This window comes from Hemitrygon akajei, chromosome 24, assembly GCF_048418815.1.
Source record: "Hemitrygon akajei chromosome 24, sHemAka1.3, whole genome shotgun sequence".
In the NCBI taxonomy this organism is placed as follows: Eukaryota; Metazoa; Chordata; class Chondrichthyes; order Myliobatiformes; family Dasyatidae; genus Hemitrygon; species Hemitrygon akajei.
In genome coordinates this window covers 10,932,719-10,956,762 of record NC_133147.1, presented here as the reverse complement: position 1 = coordinate 10,956,762, position 24,044 = coordinate 10,932,719, and the positions used below count along the sequence as shown (strand labels likewise).

Here is a 24,044-nt window from a genome sequence, read left to right as displayed (position 1 = left end):
CAGATTTATAGCAAGTTATTTTAGCTGCCTGGATTGAAATAGATTTCAGTTCTTCGATTCCTTACTGAATTCACCAGAAGACCGTAAGGCATAGGAGCAGAATTAGGCCATCTGGCCCATCGAGTCTGCTCAGCTTTTCAACCATGGCTGTTCCTTTTTTTTTAAAAAATCTCCTCCTCAACCCCAGTTCCCATCCTTCTCCCCGTAACTTTTGACGCCGTGTCCAATCAAGAACCTATCAATCTCTGCCTTAAATACACCCAACGACCTGGCCTCCACAGCTGCATGTGGCAACAGATTCACCACCCTTTGGCTAAAGAAATTTCTCTGCATCTCTGTTTTGAAAGGGTGCTCCTCCATTCTGAGGCTGTGCCCTCTTGTCCTAGACGCTCCCACCAGGGGAAGCATCCTTTCCACATCTACTCTGTCTAGGCCTTTAACAGTCGAAAGGTATCAAAGAGATCTCCCCCCTCATCCTTCTGAATCCCACAGATCCATCGAGCGTTCCTTCTATGATAACCCTTTCATTCCTGGGTCTGTCATCTCAAATTGAGTCAGAAAATCAGGAGAGCCAGAGAGTTACAGTCATACAACATAGAAACAGGCCCTTCAGCCCATCTTGTTTCTGACAACCAAGATGCCCATTTATGCTAGATACATTTGACCCAAATAGCTCTAGATCAGGGGTTCCCAACCTGGGATCCACGGACCCCTTGCTTAATGGTATCGGCCCATGGCATAAAAAAGGTTAGGAATCCCTGATCTAAACCTTTTTTACCCATCCAAGTGGATTCGAAGTGTTGGCCATTCAGCAAAGAAATGAGAAGTAATTTCATTACCAAACGATTGTTGAATTTTTGAAAGGAATCGGAATCGGGTTTAATATCTTCAGCATTAGTCACAAAAGTTGTTGTCTTTGTGACAGCAGTACATAATAGAGAAAAACAATTACTTAAGTACATAGATATTAAATAGTTAAATAAGTAGTGCAAAAATAGGAATAAAAAAAAGGAGTGAGGTTGTGTTCATGGGTTCAATGTCCTTTGGGAGAGGGGAAGAAGCTGTTCCTGAATTGTTGAGTGTGACTTCAGGCTCCTGTACCTCCTCCCTGATGGTAGGAATGAGAAGAGGGGTCTTCAGGCTCCTGTACCTCCTCCCTGGTGGTAGTAATGAGAAGAGGGGTCTTCAGGCTCCTGATCCTCCTCCCTGATGGTAGTAATGAGAAGAGGGGCCTTCAGGCTCCTGTACCTCCTCCCTGATGGTAGTAATGAGAAGAGGGGCCTTCAGGCTCCTGTACCTCCTCCCTGATGGTAGTAATGAGAAGAGGGGCCTTCAGGCTCCTGTACCTCCTCCCTGATGGTAGTAATGAGAAGAGGGGTCTTCAGGCTCCTGTACCTCCTCCCTGATAGCAGGAATGAGAAAAGGGGTCTTCAGGCTCCTGTACCTCCCCCTTGATGGTAGCAATGAGAAGAGGGCTTATCCTGGATGATGGGGGTCCTTAATGATGGATGCCTCCTTTTTGAGGCATCGCTCCTTGAAGATGCCCTGGATGCTGGGGAGACTAGTACCCATGATGGAGCTGACTAAGTTTAGAGCTCTCTGTAGCTTATTTCGAACCATCCGCTTGGCCTCTGGAGGCTCAACCACTATGAATATTAAGGGAAAAGTCCAACGGGTTTTTTGGATATTAAGGGATCCCGGGAGAGGAAGGGGGTAGAAGGCAGAATAAGAAGGGGGCATGGGGAGATGATAGGTGAACCAGGTGATGGGGAAGGTGGATGGATGTGTGGGTGAGAGAGGGGTGATGTAAGAAAGCTGCAAGGTGATTGAATTGCAGAGTTCCTCAAACGTGATGCTCCCCACGGTCAAGTGCAATTCACACGAGTACGGGCCACTTTTTGACCATCCAGGGGTTCCCCTTTTATATGCCATAGACCCCTACCATTAACGGAGGGTCCACGGACACCAGGCTGGGAAGACTTAGATCGAGTGGATAGCCAGCAACAATTCTCCAGGGTAGAAGTGACCAAAACAAGAGGGCATAACTTTAAGGGGATTAGAGGAAAGTACAGGGGCAATGTCAGAGGTAGTTATTTTTAAAATGGAGAGGGTGGTGGATGTGTGGAATGTGCTGCCAGGGGTACTGGTAGATACAAATACATCAGGGACATTTAAGAAACTCTTAGATAGGTACACAATGGAAGAAAAGCGGAGGGCTTATGTGGGAAGGAAGTGTCAGATTAATCTTAGAGTTGTTTAAAAGGCTGGCACAACATTGTGGGCTGAAGGGCCTGTACTTTGCTGTAGGATGCCTAATCTGTCCTCAAATTTCTCCATCTCCAAGTCCCTCACCTCTTAAGAGTTTTATTAAAATCCTTCTCTTTGAACACGTCTTCCATCAAATGGACTCTCATTTCCTTCATGATTCTGCTGTCAATATTGACTGTAAAGCCACAAGATGTTGGAACAGAATTAGGTCACTTGGCCAATCAAGTTTCCACTGCCAATGGCCAATCTTGTATGCTAATGCTCTTGTTAATGGCAAGTATTGTCTCATCATCCAGGCCATGCCCTCTTCTCATTGCTACCACCAGGAAAGAGGTACAGAAGCCTGAAGGCACACACTCAACAATTCAGGAACAGCTTCTTTCCCTCCACTGTCTGATTTCTGAATGGGTGTTGAACCCATGAACACTACCTCACTATAAATTACACAAAATATGCCGGTGTAGCGGTGTGCTACACGCAGCGCTAAAATAACGACACGGAGTCAGTAAACTGCAATCAAAGATAATTTTATTCGAACTTCACAGCCTTGCTTTAAGGCCTCCCTCATCCCGCCCTCCCCGGGCGCGGATGCTCTAAGAGACACGTACTCACAAACCCCCGCAGGCTTTTTACCTTTGTTGCGGACCTGACCTTTGTGCCTGCACGCTGGCTATTTGTGAGCCGGTTCGAGTGCGCTAGGAAGTGGGTCGCCACATAACCCCCCACCCCCACCCCAGAACCGGCGATACACCCCCCCAATGTCCACAGTCTGGGCCGGACCCTGTTTGGGAGGTCGGCCTCTGCGCCACGGTGCCGGAAACTCGACCGGTTGCGCCAGGTCCACATGGGCTGGTTTGAGTCGGTCCACCGTGAAAACCTCCTCTCTACCCCCAACGTCCAGCACGAACGTGGACCCGTTGTTCCTGAGCACCGTGAACGGCCCCTCGTAGGGCCGTTGCAGCGGTGGCCGATGCCCGCCCCGTCGTACAAACACAAACTTACAGTTCTGCAGGTCTTTGGGTACGCAGGTCGGGTTCTGCCCATGCTGCGAAGTGGGTATGGGGGCCAGGTCACCGAGCCTCTCGCGTAGTCTGCCCAGGACCGCTGCGGGTTCTTCCTCTTGCCCCCTTGGGGCTGGTATGAACTCCCCGGGGATGACCAGGGGTGCGCCGTACACCAACTCGGCCGATGAGGCATGCAGATCGTCTTTGGGCGCCGTGTGGATGCCGAGTAGGACCCAGGGAAGCTTGTCCGCCCAGTTAGCTCCTCGCAGGCGGGCCATGAGAGCCGACTTCAAGTGACGGTGGAAACGCTCCACCAGTCCGTTCAACTGTGGGTGGTAGGCAGTGGTGTGGTGCAGCTGTGTCCCCAACAGGCTGGCCATAGCAGACCACAGGCTGGAGGTGAACTGGGCGCCTCTGTCGGAGGTAATGTGGGCCGGTACACCAAAGCGGGACACCCAGGTGGCGATCAGTGCCTGGGCGCAAGATTCGGAGGTGGTGTCGGTGAGCAGGATCACCTCTGGCCATCTTGTGAACCGGTCCACGATAGTTAGGAGGTGCCGCACTGGCAGGGAGCCCACGATATCCACATGAATGTGGTCGAAACGCCGGTGGGTGGGGTGGAACTGCTGTGGCAGAGCTTTGGTGTGCCGCTGCACCTTGGCCGTCTGGCAGTGCATGCACATTCTGGCCCATTCACTGACCTGCTTGCGGAGTCCGTGCCAAACGAACCGGTTGGCTACCAGCCGGACAGTTGTCCTGATGGAGGGGTGCGCTAAGTTATGAATGGAGTCGAAAACACGGCGCCGCCAGTTTGCCAGAACAATGGGGCGGGGCTGGCCGGTGGTGACGTCACAGAGTAGGGTCCTCTCACCTGGGCCTACGGGGAGGTCCTGGAGCTGCAAGCCGGAGACTGCGGTTCTGTAACTTGGGATCTCCTCGTCTGCCTGCTGCGCCTCTGCCAGCGCCTCAAAGTCTACCCCTTGGGAAAGGGCGTGAATGTTAGGGCGAGAGAGCGCGTCCGCCACGACATTGTCCTTACCCAAGACGTGCCGGACATCCGTCGTGTATTCAGAGATGTAGGACAGATGGCGCTGCTGGCGGGACGACCAGGGATCGGACACCTTCGTGAACATAAAGGTAAGCGGCTTGTGGTCCGTGAACGCGGTGAAGGGCCTACCTTTTAAGTAGCACCTGAAATGCCGGATTGCCAGGTATAGCGCCAACAGTTCCCGGTCGAAAGCACTGTATTTGAGCTCGGGTGGCCGCAGGTGTTTGCTGAAAAACGCCAGGGGTTGCCAGCGCCCCTCGATGAGTTGTTCCAGCACCCCACCGACTGCCGTGTTAGATGCGTCCACTGTGAGGGCGGTAGGGACGTCCATTCTGGGGTGCACTAGCATCGCGGCATTCGCCAAGGCTTCCTTCGTTTGAATGAAAGCGGCGGCGGACTCCTCGTCCCAGGTAATGTCCTTGCCCGGACCCGACAGCAGGGCGAACAGGGGGCGCATGATTTGGGCAGCTGAAGGGAGGAAGCGGTGGTAGAAATTGACCATACCTACGAACTCCTGAAGGCCTTTGATCGTGGTGGGTCAGGGGAAATGGCGGACCGCATCTACCTTAGCGGGCAGAGGGGTTGCCCCGTCTTTAGTAATCCTGTGGCCCAGGAAGTCGATGGTGTCCAGCCCGAACTGGCATTTGGCCGGGTTGATTGTTAGACCATATTCACTCAGTCGGGCGTAGAGCTGACGAAGGTGGGACAGATGCTCCTGACGACTGCTGCTGGCTATGAGGATGTCGTCCAAATAGATGAATGCGCAGTCCAGGTCGCGTCTCACCGCGTCCATTAACCGCTGGAACGTCTGTGCGGCATTCTTCAGGCCGACCAGCATGCGGAGGAACTCAAAAAGGCCGAACGGGGTGATGAGAGCCGTTTTGGGGACGTCATCCGGATGCATCGGGATTTGATGGTATCCTCGGACGAGGTCTACCTTGGAGAAGATCCGTGCGCCGTGCAGGTTTGCTGCAAAGTCCTGAATGTGCGGCACAGGGTAGCGGTCCGGTGTGGTAGCCTCGTTCAGCCTGCGGTAGTCGCTGCACGGTCTCCAGCCCCCTGTCGCTTTGGGCACCATGTGCAGGGGGGAGGCCCATGGGCTGTCGGACCGCCGGATGATCCCCAATTCCTCCATCCTCTTGAACTCCTCCTTCGCCAGTCGGAGCTTGTCCGGGGGAAGCCACCGAGCACGGGCGTGGAGGGGTGGTCCCTGGGCCGGGATGTGGTGCTGTACGCCGTGTCGGGGCATGGCTGCCGTGAACTGCGGTGCCAGAACCGATGGGAAATCTGCCAGGACTCTGGTGAAGTCGTTGTCGGACAGCGTGATGGAGCCGAGGTATGGGGCTGGCAACTGGGCTTCTCCCAGGGAGAACGTCTGAAAGGTCTCGGCGTGGACCAGCCTCTGCCTCGGCAGGTCGACCAGCAGGCTGTGAGCCCACAAAAAATCCGCGCCCAGAAGCGGTTGGGCTACAGCGGCCAGTGTGAAGTCCCACGTGAACTGGCTGGAGCCGAACTGTAGCTGCACCTTACGGGTGCCGTAGGTCCTTACCGTGCTGCCGTTCACGGCCCTCGGGGGGGGGGACCCGCTGCCCTGTTGTGGGTGTCGTAACTCGTCGGAGGTAAGACGCTGATCTCGGCACCACTGTCAACCAAAAAACGGCGTCCCGACCTCTTGTCCCACACATACAGGAGGCTATCCTGATGGCTAGCCGCCGTAGCCATCAGTGGCGGCTGGCCCTGGCGTTTCCCAGGAACGGGCAGGGCGGGCAACAACGACGAGCTTCTGTGCCCCACCGCTGGTGGTAGAAACACCAGTGTTCGTTGGGCTCCCCACCCCTGCCTCTGGGGCTAGTGGGCTCTGCTGCCGGGCCTGGTCTGGTCTGCTGCTGGGAGCGTGGCCTGGTGATCTGTGCGATGGACGCCCCACTCACCTTCTTGGCGTTCCACGGCAAGTCCGCCCGGGCTGCCACCTTCCGGGGGTTGCTGAAATCCGCGTCGGACAGCAGCAGGCATATGCTCTCGGGCAGCTGCTCCAGGAATGCCTGCTCAAACATGAGGCAGGGTGTGTGTCCGCCGGCCAAAGACAACATCTCATTCATTAAAGCCGATGGCGGTCTGTCCCCCAATTCATCTAGGTGCAGTAAACGGGCAGCCCGCTCGCGCCGTGAGAGTCCGAAAGTCCTTAGGAGCAGGGCTTTGAATTCCGTGTACTTGCCGTCCGCCGGGGGAGACTGTACGAACTCCGCGACCTGGGCCGCTGTGTCCTGGTCGAGGGAGCTCACCACGTAGTAGTAACGGGTGTCCTCTGAGGTTATCTGCCGAACGTGGAATTGGGCTTCTGCTTGCTGGAACCATAGGTGAGGTCGTAGCGTCCAGAAGCTTGGCAGTTTCAACAAAACCGCATGAACAGATGCGGCGTTGGTCATCTCCGGTCCAAAAATCGTTTGGACCGTCGGGGTCACCAATTGTAGCGGTGTGCTACACGCAGCGCTAAAATAACGACTCGGAGTCAGTAAACTGCAATCAAAGATAATTTTATTCGAACTTCACAGCCTTGCTTTAAGGCCTCCCTCATCCCGCCCTCCCCGGGCGCGGATGCTCTAAGGGACACATACTCACAAACCCCCGCAGGCTTTTTGCCTTTGTTGCGGACCTGGCCTTTGTGCCTGCGCGCTGGCTATTTGTGAGCCGGTTCGAGTGCGCTAGGAAGTGGGTCGCCACACCGGTGATATTAAACCTGATTCTGACACTGTAATATGCTTGTCTTGCTGATTTAACACAATTCAGAACAATTATTTTGCTCTCCTCTGCACGTGTGCACTGGAAATGGCATTAAATAATCTTGAATCCTTAAATAATAATATTTGCAAAGGCAGGATCCATGGTACATCAGCAGTGGGGTAATTATATATAACTGAATTTATAGGAGCAGAATCAGGCCATTTGGCCAATCGAGTCTGCTCCGCCATTTCATCATGGTTGATCCATTTTCCCTCTCAGCTCCAATCTCCTGCCTTGTCCCCGTATCCCTTCATGTCCTGACTAATCAAGAATCTATCAACCTCTGCCTTAAACATACCCAATAGTCTAGACTCCACAGCCACCTGTGGCAACAAATTCCACAGATTCACCACCGTCTGGCTGAAGAAATTCCTCATCTCCGTTCTAAAAGGACACCCCTCTATTCTGAGGCTGTGTCCTCTGGTCTTTAGACTCCCCCATCATTCTCTCCACATCCACTCTATCAAGGCCTTTCACCATTCGATAGGTTTCAACGAGGTCACCCCTCATTCTTCTGAATTCCAGTGAGTAGAGGCGCGGAGCCATCAAGTGCTTCTCATCTGACAAGCTTTTCAACCCCAGGATCATTTTCGTGAACCCCCTTTGAACCCCCTCCAGTGTCAGCACATCCTTTTAAACAGAGTTGAAAGGAGACACAAAGCACAGGAATAACAGAATCAAAAGAGCATGGGACAAAATGAAGATGATGGTCAAAGTCGGAAAATTCAGATTTAGATTTATTTTCAGATACATCGAGACATACAGTGAACTGTACCATTTGCATTAACAACCACAACCCAAGGATATACTGGGGGCTGTCCGTAAATGCCACCACACATTCTGGCCCACCACATTCAGCAGAAGGACAGACAACAACAGCAACAACAACAAAACAAGCCCCTTAACCTGCCATCCCACCCACCCACACAGACAGGCCTCCCACCCCCAGCCGCCTCTAGGCCTCTGACCTTCAGTCCTAGGCCCCGAACTAATTTAATCGTGTTAGAAAGGCCAATGGCTCTGAAGAGAGCAAAGATATCCAAGGACAACGTAAAAGTACTCGGGAAGCTGGGGCCACCATTCAACAAACACGACTGTCTGGGAAGAAAACCGTAGGTTGGTTAGTGGCATGGTAGCGTAGTGGTTAGCACAATGCTTTACAGCGCGAGTGACCCGGGTTCAATTCCTGCCGCTACCTGTAAGGAGTTTGTACACTCTCCCCGTGATCTTGCGGATCTTCTGTGGGTGCTCCGGTTTCCTCTCATCGTCCAATGACATACCAGTCATTGTAAATTGTCCTGCAATCAGGGTTAAATCGGTGTTTGCTGGGCAGCATGGAAGGTAGGGCCGCAAGGACTAATTCCGGGGTGGGGTTGGAGGTGGAGGTGTTTAAAAGTATGCACAGGTCAGAATCATCAATTCCACTGATAAATCACCAAGTTGTGTCTCATATTAGTTCCCTTTCACGCATGGGGGTTCCCACTACCTATTAAATGCTCCCAAAGCCGTGCGCCTCAAATAGCCTCTGACAACCAAGTCCGGCTCCTGGCCTTCACGTATGGCTTAGCTACTAAACCCGGCAGAACTGTTTCTACTGACGGGAGAAGGGGCAATGGCAGGTTACAGGCACCTTAAAACCCGTCGCTTCAGGCAGATGGGGCTTGTCAGCCGTAGTTGGCAGCTCATCTAGATGGAAAACTCTGAACTCAAAACTCCACTGCCTCGCGGCTGTAGCCACCCATGGGCGAAGCCTTTGGGAGTAAACCCCGGGGGGAAAAGTCGGGAGTTGGAATCCTCAAGGCAGTCCTGTGTTGTGTTCAGAACTGACCGGCAACTCCTGGTGCTAAACTGTCTCGGTCTCTGCTGCTCCTTTGGGTTCATCAGATGCGTGGAGAGGGGGAGTCTGCTACATGGGCAATGGCTTCTTCTCCATATCCTACCGCCTGGCTTGCCTACTTAGATAGCTAGGATGCAACATCACTGGTCGACCTTGACCAACTGAGCCCTTGCAGGTAGACACCATAAGTCCAAGATCTATGCTGATTGGAAATAACACACTGTCAATCAATACTGGCAATTATTACATGTGTATAATAATTATATATAATTAATATACAATAATTTACAGTTTTTATTATGTATTACAATGTCCTGCTGCCACATAACAAATTTCATGACTCATGTTGGTAATAGTAATCCCGATTTTGATATGCAGGGAATGGAAGGATATGGATTATATGTAGGTAGAAGGAATTAGTTTAATTTGGCACTGTGTTTGGCACAGATTTCATGAACCAAAAGGCCCCTTTCTAAGTTGGTTCTATGATCAAAGTTAGTCTATGTCTTTAAACAGAGGTCCTGCAAGACAGTGAAGTGCGGGCCCTCAGAAATGGAGGTCGTCGTTACTCGTTTGAAGTTCCTCAAACACCACAAGGTCACTGACAGAGTGGAAAATATTAAACAAATTCGTCTCCAGGCAAAGACACAGATAGATCCGTGGCACTGACCTCGAGCGCACAGGGCTGAGCTTCCTGAGGGAGGAGACGATACTAACACTGAACTAAGTGGAAATGTCAGACGGCAGAGTTGTTGATAGACCACAGATGTGCCGCGGCTGAAAACAAAGGCCTGGACACAACTCCCGTAAGGGCACTCAATGACATGTTCCATTTCAAGCCCTCTCAGAGGGACCGAGATTCAACTGGGAGGGCTCTTCGAGCAGACCACAATTAAGGTTTGGAACAGACAGTGGAGGACACAGCAAACCCCGGAGCTAGTTACGAAATGATTAGGAGTTTCCTCGGAGTTAAATTAACTCTGGCAATTCAACTGACCTCCTCCCACAGAGTCACACAAGGCAGGGAACGGGGTCAGCCAAATCAACATTTCAGATTGTTTAATGTCACTTACAGAACACAAGTGTAAAGGAGAAGAAAATAATTGTTACTCCAGATCCAATGCAGCACAAAAAAACACTACAAGATGAAGAACAATTAAAAAAATGCAATACAGGTGGCCCCCATTTTTTGAACGTTCGCTTTACGACAGCTCGCTGTTACGGAAGACCTACATTAGTACCTGTTTTCGCTAACCGAAGAGGATTTTCGCTTTTACGAAAAAAAGATGCCCGCTTTATACGTGTGTTTACCCCGAAAAAGACTACAACGACCGTGAAGCCTTGTGCGGGCAGTTGTTTGTGTATGCGTGTATGTGTACGCACGTACATACGTATACGTGAACGTGCATAGGCGTGTACGTGCCGATTTTTTTTTTCTCCAAATCGATTTTGGCTCACTGTCTTCCCGAGTTTGATAAGTGAAACTACACCATACATACAATATTTCTACTTTATATAGGGTGTATATTTATCATATCATTCCTGCTTTTACTATATGTTCGTGTTATTTTAGGTTTTATGTGTTATTTGGTTTGATTTGGTAGGTTTTTTTTTGGGTCTGGGAACGCTCACAAATTTTTCCCATATAAATTAATGGTAATTGCTTCTTCGCTTTACAACATTTCGGCTTACAAACGGTTTCATAGGAATGCTCTACCTTCGAATAGCGGGGGAAACCTGTAAATATAAACACATAAGATACCTAATTTAGATTGATTGTATGTCCATAAAGTGATGTTAGGCACAAATGCCTGTATGCAAGTGGACTCCGACAGGAAGTGAGAAGGTAATGGTGGTTGGGGCTGTGGTACGTTGGGTTATCTGGGTGGAAGTGTTGATCAGTCTGGCGGCTTGGGGAAAGTAACTGTTTTTGAGTCTGCTGGTCCTGGCTTGGATGCTACATAACCTCCTCCCTGAGGAGAGTGGGACAAGCAGTCCACGAGCAGGGTGGGTGGGATGTTTCTGGTCCTTTCTGTACACCTGTCCTTGATGACGGGTAGGCTGGTGCCCCTGACACATTGGCAGTTTTGTCTAACCATTGTACAGCCAGAATGAATCCTTTCACAGAACTTAAAACGGTATAGCACAGTACAGGCCATTCAGCCCACAATGCTGTGCTATCTCTTTAATCTACTCTAAAATCAATTTAACCCTTCCCTCCCGTATATCCTTATAAAGGATACCTTTAGCAAAATCAACACCATATTCAGCCACATCAAGTTTACGAAGGAAAGAGAAAGTAAGAACTGACTCGCACTGCTGGATGAACTTGTCATGAGAAGGACGGACAGTACATTAGAGACATCTGGTCTACCAGAAGGATAAGCACACCCAGACCAAGTATTGAAGTGTTGTCTTCAGTGGCAACTTCTCTGTACTGCCGTTGGGGAAGAGGTATGAAAGCTTGAAGACCACACTGAACGCACAGACCAACTACCACAGCAACCACCCAGCCCACAAAGCTGCATCCACACCTTATTTAAGGGAGCACAAGCACACTGCCGCACTACCAAACTTCAGACCAGAGAAGAGAAGCACTTATTAAAGTGCTCCGGAACAGTTACCCACGGAATTTCATCAGCTGTTTACGAGGAGAGAGGGTCAGGCAGATCTTCTCAAATTGCATTGAAACCTGCGATCTTGCCCTATATCAGGAATATCTCAGAAATGACAGCTCGACTCTCGAACCTCACGGCATCACAATCACTCACAAACCAACAGCGACTTTAAGGAAGCTTGTGTCAAGAACCAAGGTACCAGTAAAGACAGCCGACAAAAGCATCCTGGTGTGCAGGAGCACCTGTGGAGACTGCGACAAGAACTACATCGGCCAGACAGGACGTAAACTCTCAACTCGCTTATGGGAACACAAACTGGTAATTCAAAGACATGATCCACCGTCACTGATCTCGGTACTTGAAGACCGAGAACACCACGTCAAACTAGGACACCGGGGAGGCTCTGGCACAGGCAAACATGAAGCAGGCACGAGAATTTTTAGAAGCATGTTTCTCTTCTGATAATTCTGTAAACAAACTGATCAAAATTGACACCATCTACAAACCCCTAAGACCCAAAGAAACGTGAGCCAATAGAATTCAAAGGTCAACTGAAGGGGGTAACTAGTCTGGACCAAGGCAAACAAATGGGGGGGGGGGCTTATAAAAGCGAGCACTCCCAAAGAGGAACACCAACAATCGCACTCGACCAGTGATGAAATGTTTGCAAGCCAATTGCCTAGCTCGGTGAACACCACAACATCAGATATATCCTTCCTAACTTTCTTAAATGTCCCTAATATATCTATCTCTACTGTTCCTTGCCAGCATGTTCCATGCACCTACTTTACTCTGTAAAAATACTACATCTACTTCCCCCCCATACTATCCTCCAATCACCTGAAAATGATTCCCCCTCACGTTAGCTATTTCTGTCCTAGATGGATCTCGCTAACCACTCAAGTGCCCTTCCTGTACTCCTCTATTAAGTCACTCCTTATCTTTTTTCGCTCCAAATAGACCAAACTCGCTCAATCTTTTCTCATTAGCTAAGCTTTCTAATCCAGGCAACATCCTGGTAAATCTCCTCTGAACCCTCCACATCCTTCCTATAGTGAGGAGAACAGAACTAAGCACAATACTCCAAGTATTTTCTTTCTTTCCATCTGTCTTCTCTTCCCACATCACTACTTTTCCTCAGTTTCAGAAGCCCTGACTTGAATGCTTCCTCTCCAACTACTTTGGGAATTAGTCCTTAGTTTCCTTTCCCTAGTGTTATGAAATAACTACATATCCAGGATGTGCAACTCGGGCAAAAAAGGTGAAATCTTTTCAAGCATGAGCAAAACGGACAAAGAGCACACCAGCTACTCCAGTCACGTAGAACAATATCCAATCAGCCATAGTTTTCTATCAACACAAGAGATTCTGCAAACGCTACGTATCTTAAGCAAGGCACCGAAAAAAGCTGGAGGAACTCAGCAGGTCAGGCAGCATCTATGGGGAGGAATAAACGGTTGATGCTTCAGCCTGTGACACTTTCATCAGGACCAGAGAATAAGAGGTGATTACCAAACTGATGGCATGAACATTGATTTCTCCTTCTGGTAATCAAATTTTCCCCTTCCTCCTTCCCCTCCCACCAACCTTTTTATTCTGGCATCTTCACCCTTCCTTCTCAGTGCTGAAGAAGGGCCTCGGCCCAAAACATCGAGTGTCTGTTTATTTCCGTAGACGCTTCCTGATCTGTTGAGTTCTTCCAGCATTTTGAGAGTGTTACAGAGGGAATTACTTTCCCTCCCTCCCTCCTCTCTCTTTCCATTCCACACTCTAGTTACCCTCTCACCCCTTCTCTTCTCCCTACCAGCCTATCACCTCCCTCTGGTTCAAAACAAGTAATATAACAGGACCTCAAAAGAGGCATTAAATGGCACAAGCCTGTTGAAACCTGTTGAATGTTGAAAGGGCCTCGATAGGGTGGACACAGCCTCAGAGTAGAGGGACATCCTTTTAGAATGAAGATGAGGAAGAACTCCTTCAGCCAGAGAGTGGTGAATTTGTGGATTTCGTGGCCACAGGCGGCTGTGGAGGCCAACACAGTGGGTAGATTTAAGGCAGAGGTTGATAGATTGTTGACTAAGGGCATGAAGGAATATGGGGAGAAGGCAGGAGAGGGGAAAATGAACTGAAGTCCACAGAGAGTCCATCTCCGGACCCTTAATTCAGCGCAGAGTGGAACAGCGAGCTGAACCAGCCTGTCCCTCGCCCCAGTTCCCAACAACCTGACCTGCCTAGCACCTAAACATCGGGTTCAGTTGCCTTGCTACAGTATGGGGCCTGAACCCCGCTGCCTCGGTTTGGCCTGTACCCGACCTCTCCAATTCCACCCGGCGCTTAAATCGATCGAACCTCGGGTCTTCGCCAACGGGCCCACTGCCTCACCCCAGCTCTGCCACGTCGAAGGTCCAAAGGGAAGTTACAGACTATCGCTCATGGTGATCGCTTAGCAGAAGTGGAGTGATTAACAGAGTACTTAGCTGTTCTCCTCGTTTCACTGGCCACCAGCCAGAAATCGCTGAGATTCACCAGCGCCATCTTAAACCAGACTCACCGCCTTCCCCAGCACATCAGAGGTTGGCGATGCAAATGACGCATTTCACTGTTTGCTTCAACATTTTAATGTACTGTACATGACAAATAAAGCAATATTTTAAAATCTTTAATCTCATTTAAAGGCATCGAGTTATTCAGCATGGAGGCAGGCCCCTCAGCCTAACTAGTCCATGCCAACCAAAATCTTCCATCCGAGCTAGTTTCACTTGGGGCACCACAGTGGCATAGTGGTAAGTTCAACGCTACTACAGCTTAGGGGGTTGGGGTTCAGAGTTCAACTCCACTTTCCCCTGTAAGCAAGTTTGCACGCTCCTCCCCATGTGTCTGTACAGGTTTCCTCTGGTGCTTCCCATACCAGTAGAAAGTACAAGAACATCAGGACTCACACCATTAGGCTCAAAGGTCACTACCCCTCAACCATCAGGCTCTCATTTTGGTCTCCAAATTTGAGGAAGGACATTCTTGCTATTGAGGGAGTGCAGCGTAGGTTCACGAGGTTGATTCCCAGGATGGCGGGACTGTCATATGTTGAAAGATTGGAGCGACTGGGCTTGTATACACTGGAATTTAGAAGGATGAGATGGGATTTGATTGAAACATATAAGATTATTAAGGGATTGGACACGCTAGAGGCAGGAAACATGGAAACATGTTCCCGACGTTGGGGGAGTCCAGAACCAGAGGCTACAGTTTAAGAATAAGGGGTAGGTCATTTGGAACGGAGTTGAGGAAAAATTTTTTCACCCAGAGAGTTGCGGATCTATGGAATGCTCGGCCTCAGAAGGCAGTGGAGGCCAATTCTCTGGATGCTTTCCAGAAAGAGTTAGATAGAGCTCTTAAAGATAGCGGAGTCAAGGGATATGGGGAGAAGGCAGGAACAGGGTACTGATTGTGGATGATCAGCCATGATCACATTGAATGGCGGTGCTGGCTCGAAGGGCTGAATGGCCTACTCCTGCTCCTATTGTCTATTGTCTTGTACAAAAAGGGGATAACTACACTCACTTGCCCATACATTGAGATGTTCCCACAACCAATGTTCTCACTTTAAGGACTGTTTAAATCTCATTACCTCACGTTCTCGATATTTATTGCTATTTATTTATATTTGCGCTTGCACACAGTTTATTTTCTTCTGCTCTCTGGTTGATCTTTCATTGATCCTGTTACAGTTACCATTCTATCGATTTGTTGAGTACGCCCACAAGAAAATGAGTCTCAGGGTTTTTTGGGGTGATGTACATGTACCTTGATAATAAAAGTTACTTCACTTTGAACTTTCTTTCATCAGAATCAGATTATTATCACCTGCATGTCTCGTGAAATTTGTTAACTTAGCAGCAGCAGTTCAATGCAATACATAATATAGAAGAAACAAAATAATAATTAAGTAAATCAATTACAGTACACACATATTGAATAGAATAAAAATTGTGAAAAAACAGAAAAAATGTATATTAAAAAAGTGAGGTTAATTGGTCATTGTAAATTGTCCCGTGATTAAAAATCGGTGGGATGCTAGGCGGCGTGGCTCAAAGGGACAGAAGGGGCTGTTACTCGCAGAATCCCAATAAACAAATAAATAAAATTTGCTAGCAACGATGCTGGCCGTCGGATGATTCTCACGATCAATTTGAATTGACCTTACGACTGGGTACATAAACAGTGAGTCACTAAGGGTTAAAGGTGAGTATCAGTAGTCAGGTAAGACGGAGACGTTCAAGGCAATGCAATAACAAGGCAGCCACACTGGCGTGCACACAGTGGCCACTTTATTAGAACCTCCTGCACCTGATAAAGTGGCCACCGAGTGTACGTTCATGGTCTTCTGCTGCTGTAGCCCGTCCACTTCGAGGTTTGACGTGTTGTGCATTCAGAGATGCTCTTCTGCACACTGCTGTTGTAATGTGAGGTTTTTTGAGTTACTATCACCTTTCTGCCATCTTGAAGCAGTCTGGTCATTCTCCTCTGACCTCTCTCATTAACAAGGCATTTTCGCCAACACAACTACCACTCACTCAATGTATTTGTTCTTTTTCCCCTCCACACAGTTCTCCATGAACTCTAGAGACTGCTGTGCATGAAAATCCCAGGAGATCGGCAGTTTTGGAGATACTCAAACCACCCTGTCTGGCACCAACGATCATTTCACGGTCCAAGTCACTTAGATCACATTTCTTCCCATTCTGATGTCTGGTCTGAACAGCAACTGAACCTCTTGACCATGTCTGCAAGCTTTTACGCATTGTTGCTGTCACATGATTGGCTGATTCGATATTTTCATTAACAAGCAGGTGCTTAGGGGTAGCGGGGTGGAAATATATCTCTACCAAAGAAGTTGGAACGCACTCCTTTCTTGCCTGCGAGTCACCCCTGGGCAAGGTGTTATCACCTGCTTAACCCAATCCCCCCCCCCCCACACCCGATCAGGGTCACATAAAGCGATGGGATGGTCGTATGAGCAAGCTGGTACACATCACAAGTCCTGGTTATGTGACCACTAACGCCAGGCCGACAACTCCTGCAGAGTATTGATAATGGCTGGGGTCACCCGTCTTGTAAAGACACTGCCCAGAAGAAAGCGATGACAAACCACTTCTGTAGAAAAATTTGCCAAGAGCAATCCCCCTACGTCATATGACACGGCGCATAATGGTGATGTCATATGACACGGCGCATAATGACGACAAAGAATGCGGCAACTAGTTCACATACAGCAAGCTCCTACAAACTTACGAGGGCTAGAATCCAGACCATGATCACCCACGTCATGGCTCATAACAGGTATACTCAGTAAAGTGGCTACTGAGTGGACAACTCATTGTCTTGACAGCCACAAAGCTCCTGAAATTACAAAGATCACCTCAGACTGTACCTTGGGAAGGTCTGTGCTTGTGTGAAGGCCAAGACGCTTCTGACTTACTGGGCATTCATTTAGACTTCCGTCCTCAACATGGCGGCAGGGAGAGGTGCAAACTCCTTCTCCCATTCATTCGGTTGCCGGTAATAATGCAATTCGGGTCCAACGAGTGATCTCGGTGCGTCGGATGCCTGGGCACAAGGAGTTCCCGGAAGAATAAATTACCTGCAAATTGGAAAGCAAATGGATTTTAAAGGCAACAAAAGTCACGTTAAACATGGAGCACTACAGCACAGAAAGAGGCGGTGAGGAGGTGGGAGGGGGTGACGAGGAGGGTGAGGGGAGTTGGGATGGGGGCTGATGGGCATGAGTGGGGAGGGGTGGGGTGATCGGAGGGGTGGAGGGTGAGGTGAGAGGCAGTGGAGTGAGGGCTGAGGGGAGGAGAGGAGAGGTGGGCAGGGGCGAGGGGTGAGCAGGGGGAAGAGGAGAATGAGAGCTCGGGGAGTGACGCAGAGGAGACAGGAGGAGTGAGAGGAGAGGGGTAGGGAGTGGGGGTGGGTTGAGAGTGGGAGACAGGGTGAGTGAGGATGGGGGTGCGAGGGCAGAGGGCAGCGAGGGGGTGAGCGACAGGGGTGAGCAAGGGGGGGACTGAGCAGGGGTGAGTGGGGGAAGGGGGTACAGAAGGAGAGGGGAGGGGTGAGATAGGGAAGGGTGGGAACGAGGGGGTTGAGTGAGGATGGGGCAGTAAGGGGTGAGGGATGGGGAGGGGAGGGGAAATGAGGGAGGGAGAGGGGGTGGGGGTGAGGAAGGGAGAGGGGTTGGGGTGAGGAAGGGAGAGGGGGAGCAAGGGGAGGGGGCGAGGTGGGGTGAGTGAGGGGAGAGGGGGACAGGAGGGGGAGGGGTGAGTTAGGGAAGGTGGTAATGGGGAAGGGGTGTGAGGGCAGTGGGCAGTGAGGGGACAGGGAGTCAGGGAGGTGCAGAGCGTTCATGAGGCAGGGAGGTGGAGAGGGGACGGGGTCAGGAAGGTGGGGAGGGGAATGGGGAAATGGGGGGACTGAGGCAGAGGGGTGATTGAGGCGGAGCGGGGGAAGTGAGGCAGAGCAGGGTTGGGGGGAGTGAGTCAGAGAGGGGTCATGAGAGGGTAGGGGGGAGAGGGCACGGGGGAGCGAGTGGGAGAGGGTAAGGGGAGCGAGGGGAGAGGGTACGGGGGAGCGAGGGGAGAGGGTACAGGGGAGCGAGGGGAGAGGGTACAGGGGGAGTGGGGGGGAGAGGGTACAGGGGGAGTGAGGGGAGAGGGGACGGGGAGGATACAGGGGGAGTGAGGGGAGAGGGTACAGAGGGAGCTAGGGGAGAGGGGACAGGTTGAGTGCGTGGGAGAGGGGACAGGGGGAGAGAGGGGAGAGGGGACAGGGGGAGAGAGGGGAGAGGGGACAGGGGGAGAGAGGGGAGAGGGGACGGGGGAGAGATGGGAGAGGGGACAGGGGGAATTAGAGGGTACAGAGGGTGAGGGGTACAAGGGAGTGAGGGAGAGGGTACAGGTGGAGTGAGGGAGAGGGTACAGGGGGAGTGAGGGAGAGGGTACAGGGGGAGTGAGGGAGAGGGTACAGGGGGAGTGAGGGGAGAGGGGATGGGGAGGGTACAGAGGGAGCAAGGGGAGAGGGGACAGGTCGATTGCGTGGGAGAGGGTACAGGGGGAGTGAGGGGAGAGGGTACGGGGAGGGTACGGGGGAGTGAGGGGAGAGGGGACGGGGAGGGTACAGGGGGAGTGAGGGGAGAGGGGACGGGGAGGGTACGGGGGAGTGAGGGGAGAGGGGACGGGGAGGGTACAGGGGGAATGAGGGGAGAGGGTACGGGGAGTGAGGGTAGAGGGCATGGGGAGAGGGTACGGGGGAGTGAGGGTAGAGGGGACGGGGAGGGTACAGGGGGAGTGAGGGGAGAGGGGACGGGGAGGGTACGGGGGAGTGAGGGGAGAGGGGACGGGGAGGGTACAGGGGGAGCGAGGGGAGAGGGGACAGGGAGAGTACAGGGGGAGTGAGGGGAGAGGGTACGGGGAGTGAGGGTAGAGGGCATGGGGAGAGGGTACAGGGGGAGTGAGGGTAGAGGGTACAGGGGGAGTGGGGGGACGGGGAGGGAGAGGGGAGAGGGGACAGGCGGAGTGAGGGGAGAGAGGACGGGGAATTAGAGGGTACAGGGGGAGTGAGGGGAGAGGGTACGGGGGAGTGAGGGTAGAGGGTATGGGGAGAGGGTACAAGGGGAGTGAGGGTAGAGGGCATGGGGAGAGGGTACGGGGGAGTGAGGGTAGAGGGCATGGGGAGAGGGTACAGGGGGAGTGAGGGTAGAGGGTACGGGGGAGTGGGGGGTCGGGGGAGGGAGAGGGAGAGGGGACAGGGGGAGGGAGGGAGGAGGAGGAGTGGAGGCGTGAAGGGAGAGCGGAGAAGCCACACACAATGAAATGCGACATCAACAAGAGAGCGGCCCCGTCGTCTCGGAGCTGGGCTCGGCGCCGCCGTACGTCGGGCGGCCGGACAGCGGCTTGTCCCGGACGGGCGTGTGGGCTACAAAGAGTGGGGAGTGTGTGCGCACACCCCACACTCCCGCACCCTCTGCCACTGCTGGCAGCAGCCGGAGCGCCCGGGCTGCGGCTCGCCGGGCTTTGCTTTCCCGTTACCCGGCGGGGAGCGGAGCGGAACGGAACGGGGCCGCGGCTACTTACTTTCACCGGGAGAGGTAGATGCGGAATCCGTCCCCTCAACGCTTAGATTTCAGTCAGTCTCCGCCATGTTACAGGACTGCGCAGTGAAGGACAGACGGAGGGAACGAAGGAGAGAGAGAGAGAGAAAAAGAAAGAAAGGGAGAGACACCCCCCCCCCCCCCCATTTGAATGTGTCTCCTAAAGTACAAAGGCTGACACCGCACGACCCCTACTGATGGAAGCCGGCAAGGGCCCGGGCGGCGGAGAAAGCAGCGAGCGGGGGTGGTGGGGGGTCCCGTTCCTCGGCACCGCCTCCAGCTCCCCAGCCGCGGCTCCGCGGCTCGCCGGCCCGCCTGGCGCCCGGCTCCGCACCGGCACCGGCATCGCCATCGCCGTCCGGGAACAAGTCGCTCCCGTCCCCCAGCCCTCAGGTCCTGAGGCAAAGAGGAAAGACTTCTGCGCCGAAGAGAAACTTTTCTGTTTGTGTGTTCAACGCAGTGGTTGGGTTTTGACCTGAAAGTCACTGTTTCGAGCAGAGGTGTGACCACTGTTCAACTGCACGAACGGGGGTGATAAAAGTGACTGAGTTGGAGTTTTTCTAGTGCTGTTTTCACTGTACAATCTTGTTTTCACTGTATAATTTATGTTTTTCTGTGCTGTTTGAACCTACGCCACCTGCGACCTGATGTAAGCTTGTGTTTCGTTGTACCTGTCCTGTGCACACGACAGGAAATTCGACTTGAAGCCGTTCCTCTGAATACAAACACGAGATCTGCAGCTGCTGGAAATCTTTTCCATAGATCCTGCCTGGCCTGCTGAGTTCCTCCAGCATTTTGTGTGCTTTGCCTTAATCTGAATACACAGGGCAACTAAGATTTCGCTTCCTAAATATTTTTTTTGGGTGGGTGTATCTAATGGATTCTGGGGCTGCTGATCATGAAAATCACCATGGAATTTCCCTATCACGCACTATTTCTTGAAAATGCCTATATGTCTCATTTAAATTCATAATTCAAGTCAGAATAATTGATGCCAGGAATTGAGGAAGGCATTTTTTTGTTGTTGTTGTTGGTCCACAATGACAGGCAATTCAAAGAACTTCTAGTGGGACTGGAGAAAATCACATGGAAGGCATTCGAGAATGTTGTTGACTGGTAGCGTAGTGGCAGTTGTTCAATTTACCCAGGTTCAATTCTCGCCACTGCCTGTAAGGAGTTTGTATGTTCTCCCCGTGACCACATGGGTTTCCTCCCAGAGTTTAAAGTCCCACCAGGCTGCAGGTTAATTGGTAAACTGTCCCGTGATTAGGCTCACATTAAATTGGGGGGATAGCTGGACAGTGTGGCGCAAAGGGTTGGAAGGACCCATTCCTCGCTGTATCTCCATAAATAAATAAATATTATTTTTCTTGGCACCTACAGGCAGCTGGTTTGACAACATGCCGCAAGCGTACAAAACCATAAAGTTCAACATGTCACTAAAGATTCATTCTCTGCACTCCCATTTAGAATTTTCCCCTGCAAATCTCGGCGCAGTCAGTGACGAGCACGGTGAAAGGTTTCACCAGGACGTTGCGGTCATGGAGAAACGGTATCAGGGAAACTGGAATCCATCAATGCTGGCTGGTTATGGTTGGACACTTATGCAATAAGCCTTTATACAAATGAAAATCATCAACAAGACATTTTTAGCTTATTTGAATTATTGCAAATCATCAGTATTGTTATGCGAATAAACATGTTATATTCAATAGAAATTCATTTCTTTTTTCTCCAAATTCCTACATGATATAAGTAGGCTGACATACTTGTGTTCAGCTTCAAGCGGTCTATCACAAACAAAAAGTATTCTGAGGAAGCAACACTTCCGAAAAAAATTCAGTGATGCTAGGAGTGGAAAGAGGCTTATCGGCCTTCGAGTGTGCCTCGCCCGATGCAATTTTAGTCACAGTTTCTCCCTCTCCCTCCATCATCATCATCGTGTGCTTAGTCAGATGACATAAGTGATCTTGGTCTTTGGCAAATTCTTCTACAGAAGTGGTTTGCCATTGTCCACTTCTGGGCAGTGTCCTTACAAGACGGGTGACCCCCCAGCCATTATCAATACTCTTCAGTGGTTGTCTGCCTGGCGTCCTCAGCCATCAGGCTCCTGAAGCAGTGTGGACAACTTCACTCACCTCAACACTGAACTGATTCCACACATCAGGCTCCTGAAGCAGTGTGGACAACTTCACTCACCTCAACACTGAACTGATTCCACACATCAGGCTCCTGAAGCAGTGTGGACAACTTCACTCACCTCAACACTGAACTGATTCCACACATCAGGCTCCTGAAGCAGTGTGGACAACTTCACTCACCTCAACACTGAACTGATTCCACACATCAGGCTCCTGAACCAGTGTGGATAACTTCACTCACCTCAACACTGAACTGATTCCACACATCAGGCTCCTGAAGCAGTGTGGATAACTTCACTCACCCCAACACTGAACTGATTCCACACATCAGGCTCCTGAAGCAGTGTGGATAACTTCACTCACCTCAACACTGAACTGATTCCACAACCTGTGGTCTCACTTTCAAGGACTTGACAACTTGTGCTCTTAATATTATTTATTACTGATTGTGTTTTTCTATTTGTATTTGCATAATGTCCCTCATTTTGCACACTGTTTGCTTGCCCATCTTCGTCTGTGCGTAGTTTTTCATTCATTCTGTTTCCTTGTTCTACTCGGAATGCTGGGTTCAAAATTTCAAAGTACAAAGTCAGTTTATTATAAAAGTACATCTTCTTCTTTGGCTGTCCATCAATTTCGATGTTGACTGTGCTGAGAGTTTAGTCTCTGCAGGCACGCTTATGGGCCACAAGACCAGCATTGAAATTGCTCCAAAATGCCTTGCACAGTAATAAGACAGAGGGTGTCGTGCCCCCACCATGCAGTCTCTCTGGGCTTCCAAATCTGATGCTAAGTGGTACACAGGAGTGTAACAGACTCAGTGGATAAGGAAGCTGCCCCACAGTGGCAACTAACTCGTCTAGTGAAGCCATCCGTTGACCAGCGCTCCGGTTCCTTCGCACGCCACCAAGGTGGCTGTACCATCGACCTTTTTGGATCCATCTGCCACAGACACCATCAGACGCCCTGCTGCCGGCGTCCTCGTTGGGTACAGCCTTTGCCTGAAGAGGCATAACCTACAAAGCAGTGAAGGCCTGCTTACCTCCCTGACTTAGCCAGCCACGATCCTACTACTAGATCTAGTTCAGTACTTTTTATTTTTTTTTAAACAAAATATACTTTATTCAAAAAAAAACTATATACAATAAACCACTCAATGACTCTCAGAAGGAGTTGAGTTATACAGCTCTCGTTACATGCATGTACAGGTCAACTCTTTGAGAGATTATGCAGAAGGTTTGAAGTTAATAACTCATCTCCTTCTACTGTAAGCCACAAACTTATCAATCACCTATCTGTGGACACCTTCTGAAGGTCCAAGATCCGTATGCTCCACGACTGCTGGACTAAGTGTGTAAATGTAGGAGGGGACTATGTTGCAAAATAAATGTACTAGTTTTTCTAAAATTGACTCCGTCTCCCTTAGGCCATGAACTTATCAATCACCCCTTGTGTGCTGGGCATAATAACACCAAGGAATTAAAAGTTGCTGACCCTCTCCACCTCTGACCTTCCAATGAGGAATGGCTCATGGACCTTGGGTTTCTTCCTCCTGAAGTCAATGATCAGCTCCTAGGACTTGCTGACATTGAGTGAGAGTTTGTTGTCATGGTAGCACACAGCCAGATTTGCAATCTCCCTCCCACACGCTGATTCATCACCACATTGTTTTGGCCCACGACACTGGTGTTGTCAGCAAACTTGAATATGGCATTGGAGCTGTGATTAAGCAGACTGTCATAGGTGTGAAGCGAGTAGAGCAGGGGGTAAGCACACAACCCTGTGGTGCTCCTGATTGTGGAGGAGATATTGTCGCCAATCTGAACCGACTGGAGTGTGCAAGTGAGGAAACCCAGGATCCAATTGCACAAGGAGGTATCTGACGCTCCTGGGTTGAGTGAAGAGCCGATGAGATGGCATCTGCAGTCGACCTGAATTGGAGCGGATCCAAGTCACCTCACAGGCAGGAGCTGATTTTTTTTCATCACCAACCTCTCAAAATACTTCATCTCAGTGGATGCAAGCAATACTGGACGATAGTTGTCGAGGCATTTTACCATATTATTCTTAGACACTGGTATAAGTGAAGTCTGCTCAAGCACATTTCCAAAGCAAGAGATGAAAGATCTCAGTGAACACTCCAGCCAGCTGATCCGCACTCCTCCTTAGTACTTGACCAGGCACCCCCGCACCCGGCCGATGCT

The 24,044-nt window shown here is 50.7% G+C and overlaps 1 protein-coding gene across 8 annotated transcripts in view; it reads right to left on the bottom strand.

The window, feature by feature from the left end:
- LOC140715866 (polycomb protein SCMH1-like) overlaps window positions 1-20,115 on the bottom strand; it is a 204,417-nt gene extending 184,302 nt beyond the window's left edge. For 2 of the 8 annotated variants that reach the window (XM_073028348.1, XM_073028347.1), the window contains exons 1-2: window positions 19,683-20,115; window positions 16,985-17,194 (exon numbers count right to left, since the gene is read on the bottom strand). Coding sequence is in view for 4 of the 8 variants with exons in the window: in XM_073028341.1 (XP_072884442.1) it covers window positions 8,930-8,982 (53 nt within the window). In the remaining 4 variants the exon portion in view is untranslated. Of the gene's footprint in view, window positions 1-8,929; window positions 9,141-16,984; window positions 17,195-19,682 lie in introns of all 8 variants that reach the window. The other 6 variants (XM_073028341.1, XM_073028342.1, XM_073028343.1 and 3 more) reach the window with 6 other exon arrangements.
- Window positions 20,116-24,044: the final 3,929 nt, after the last annotated feature.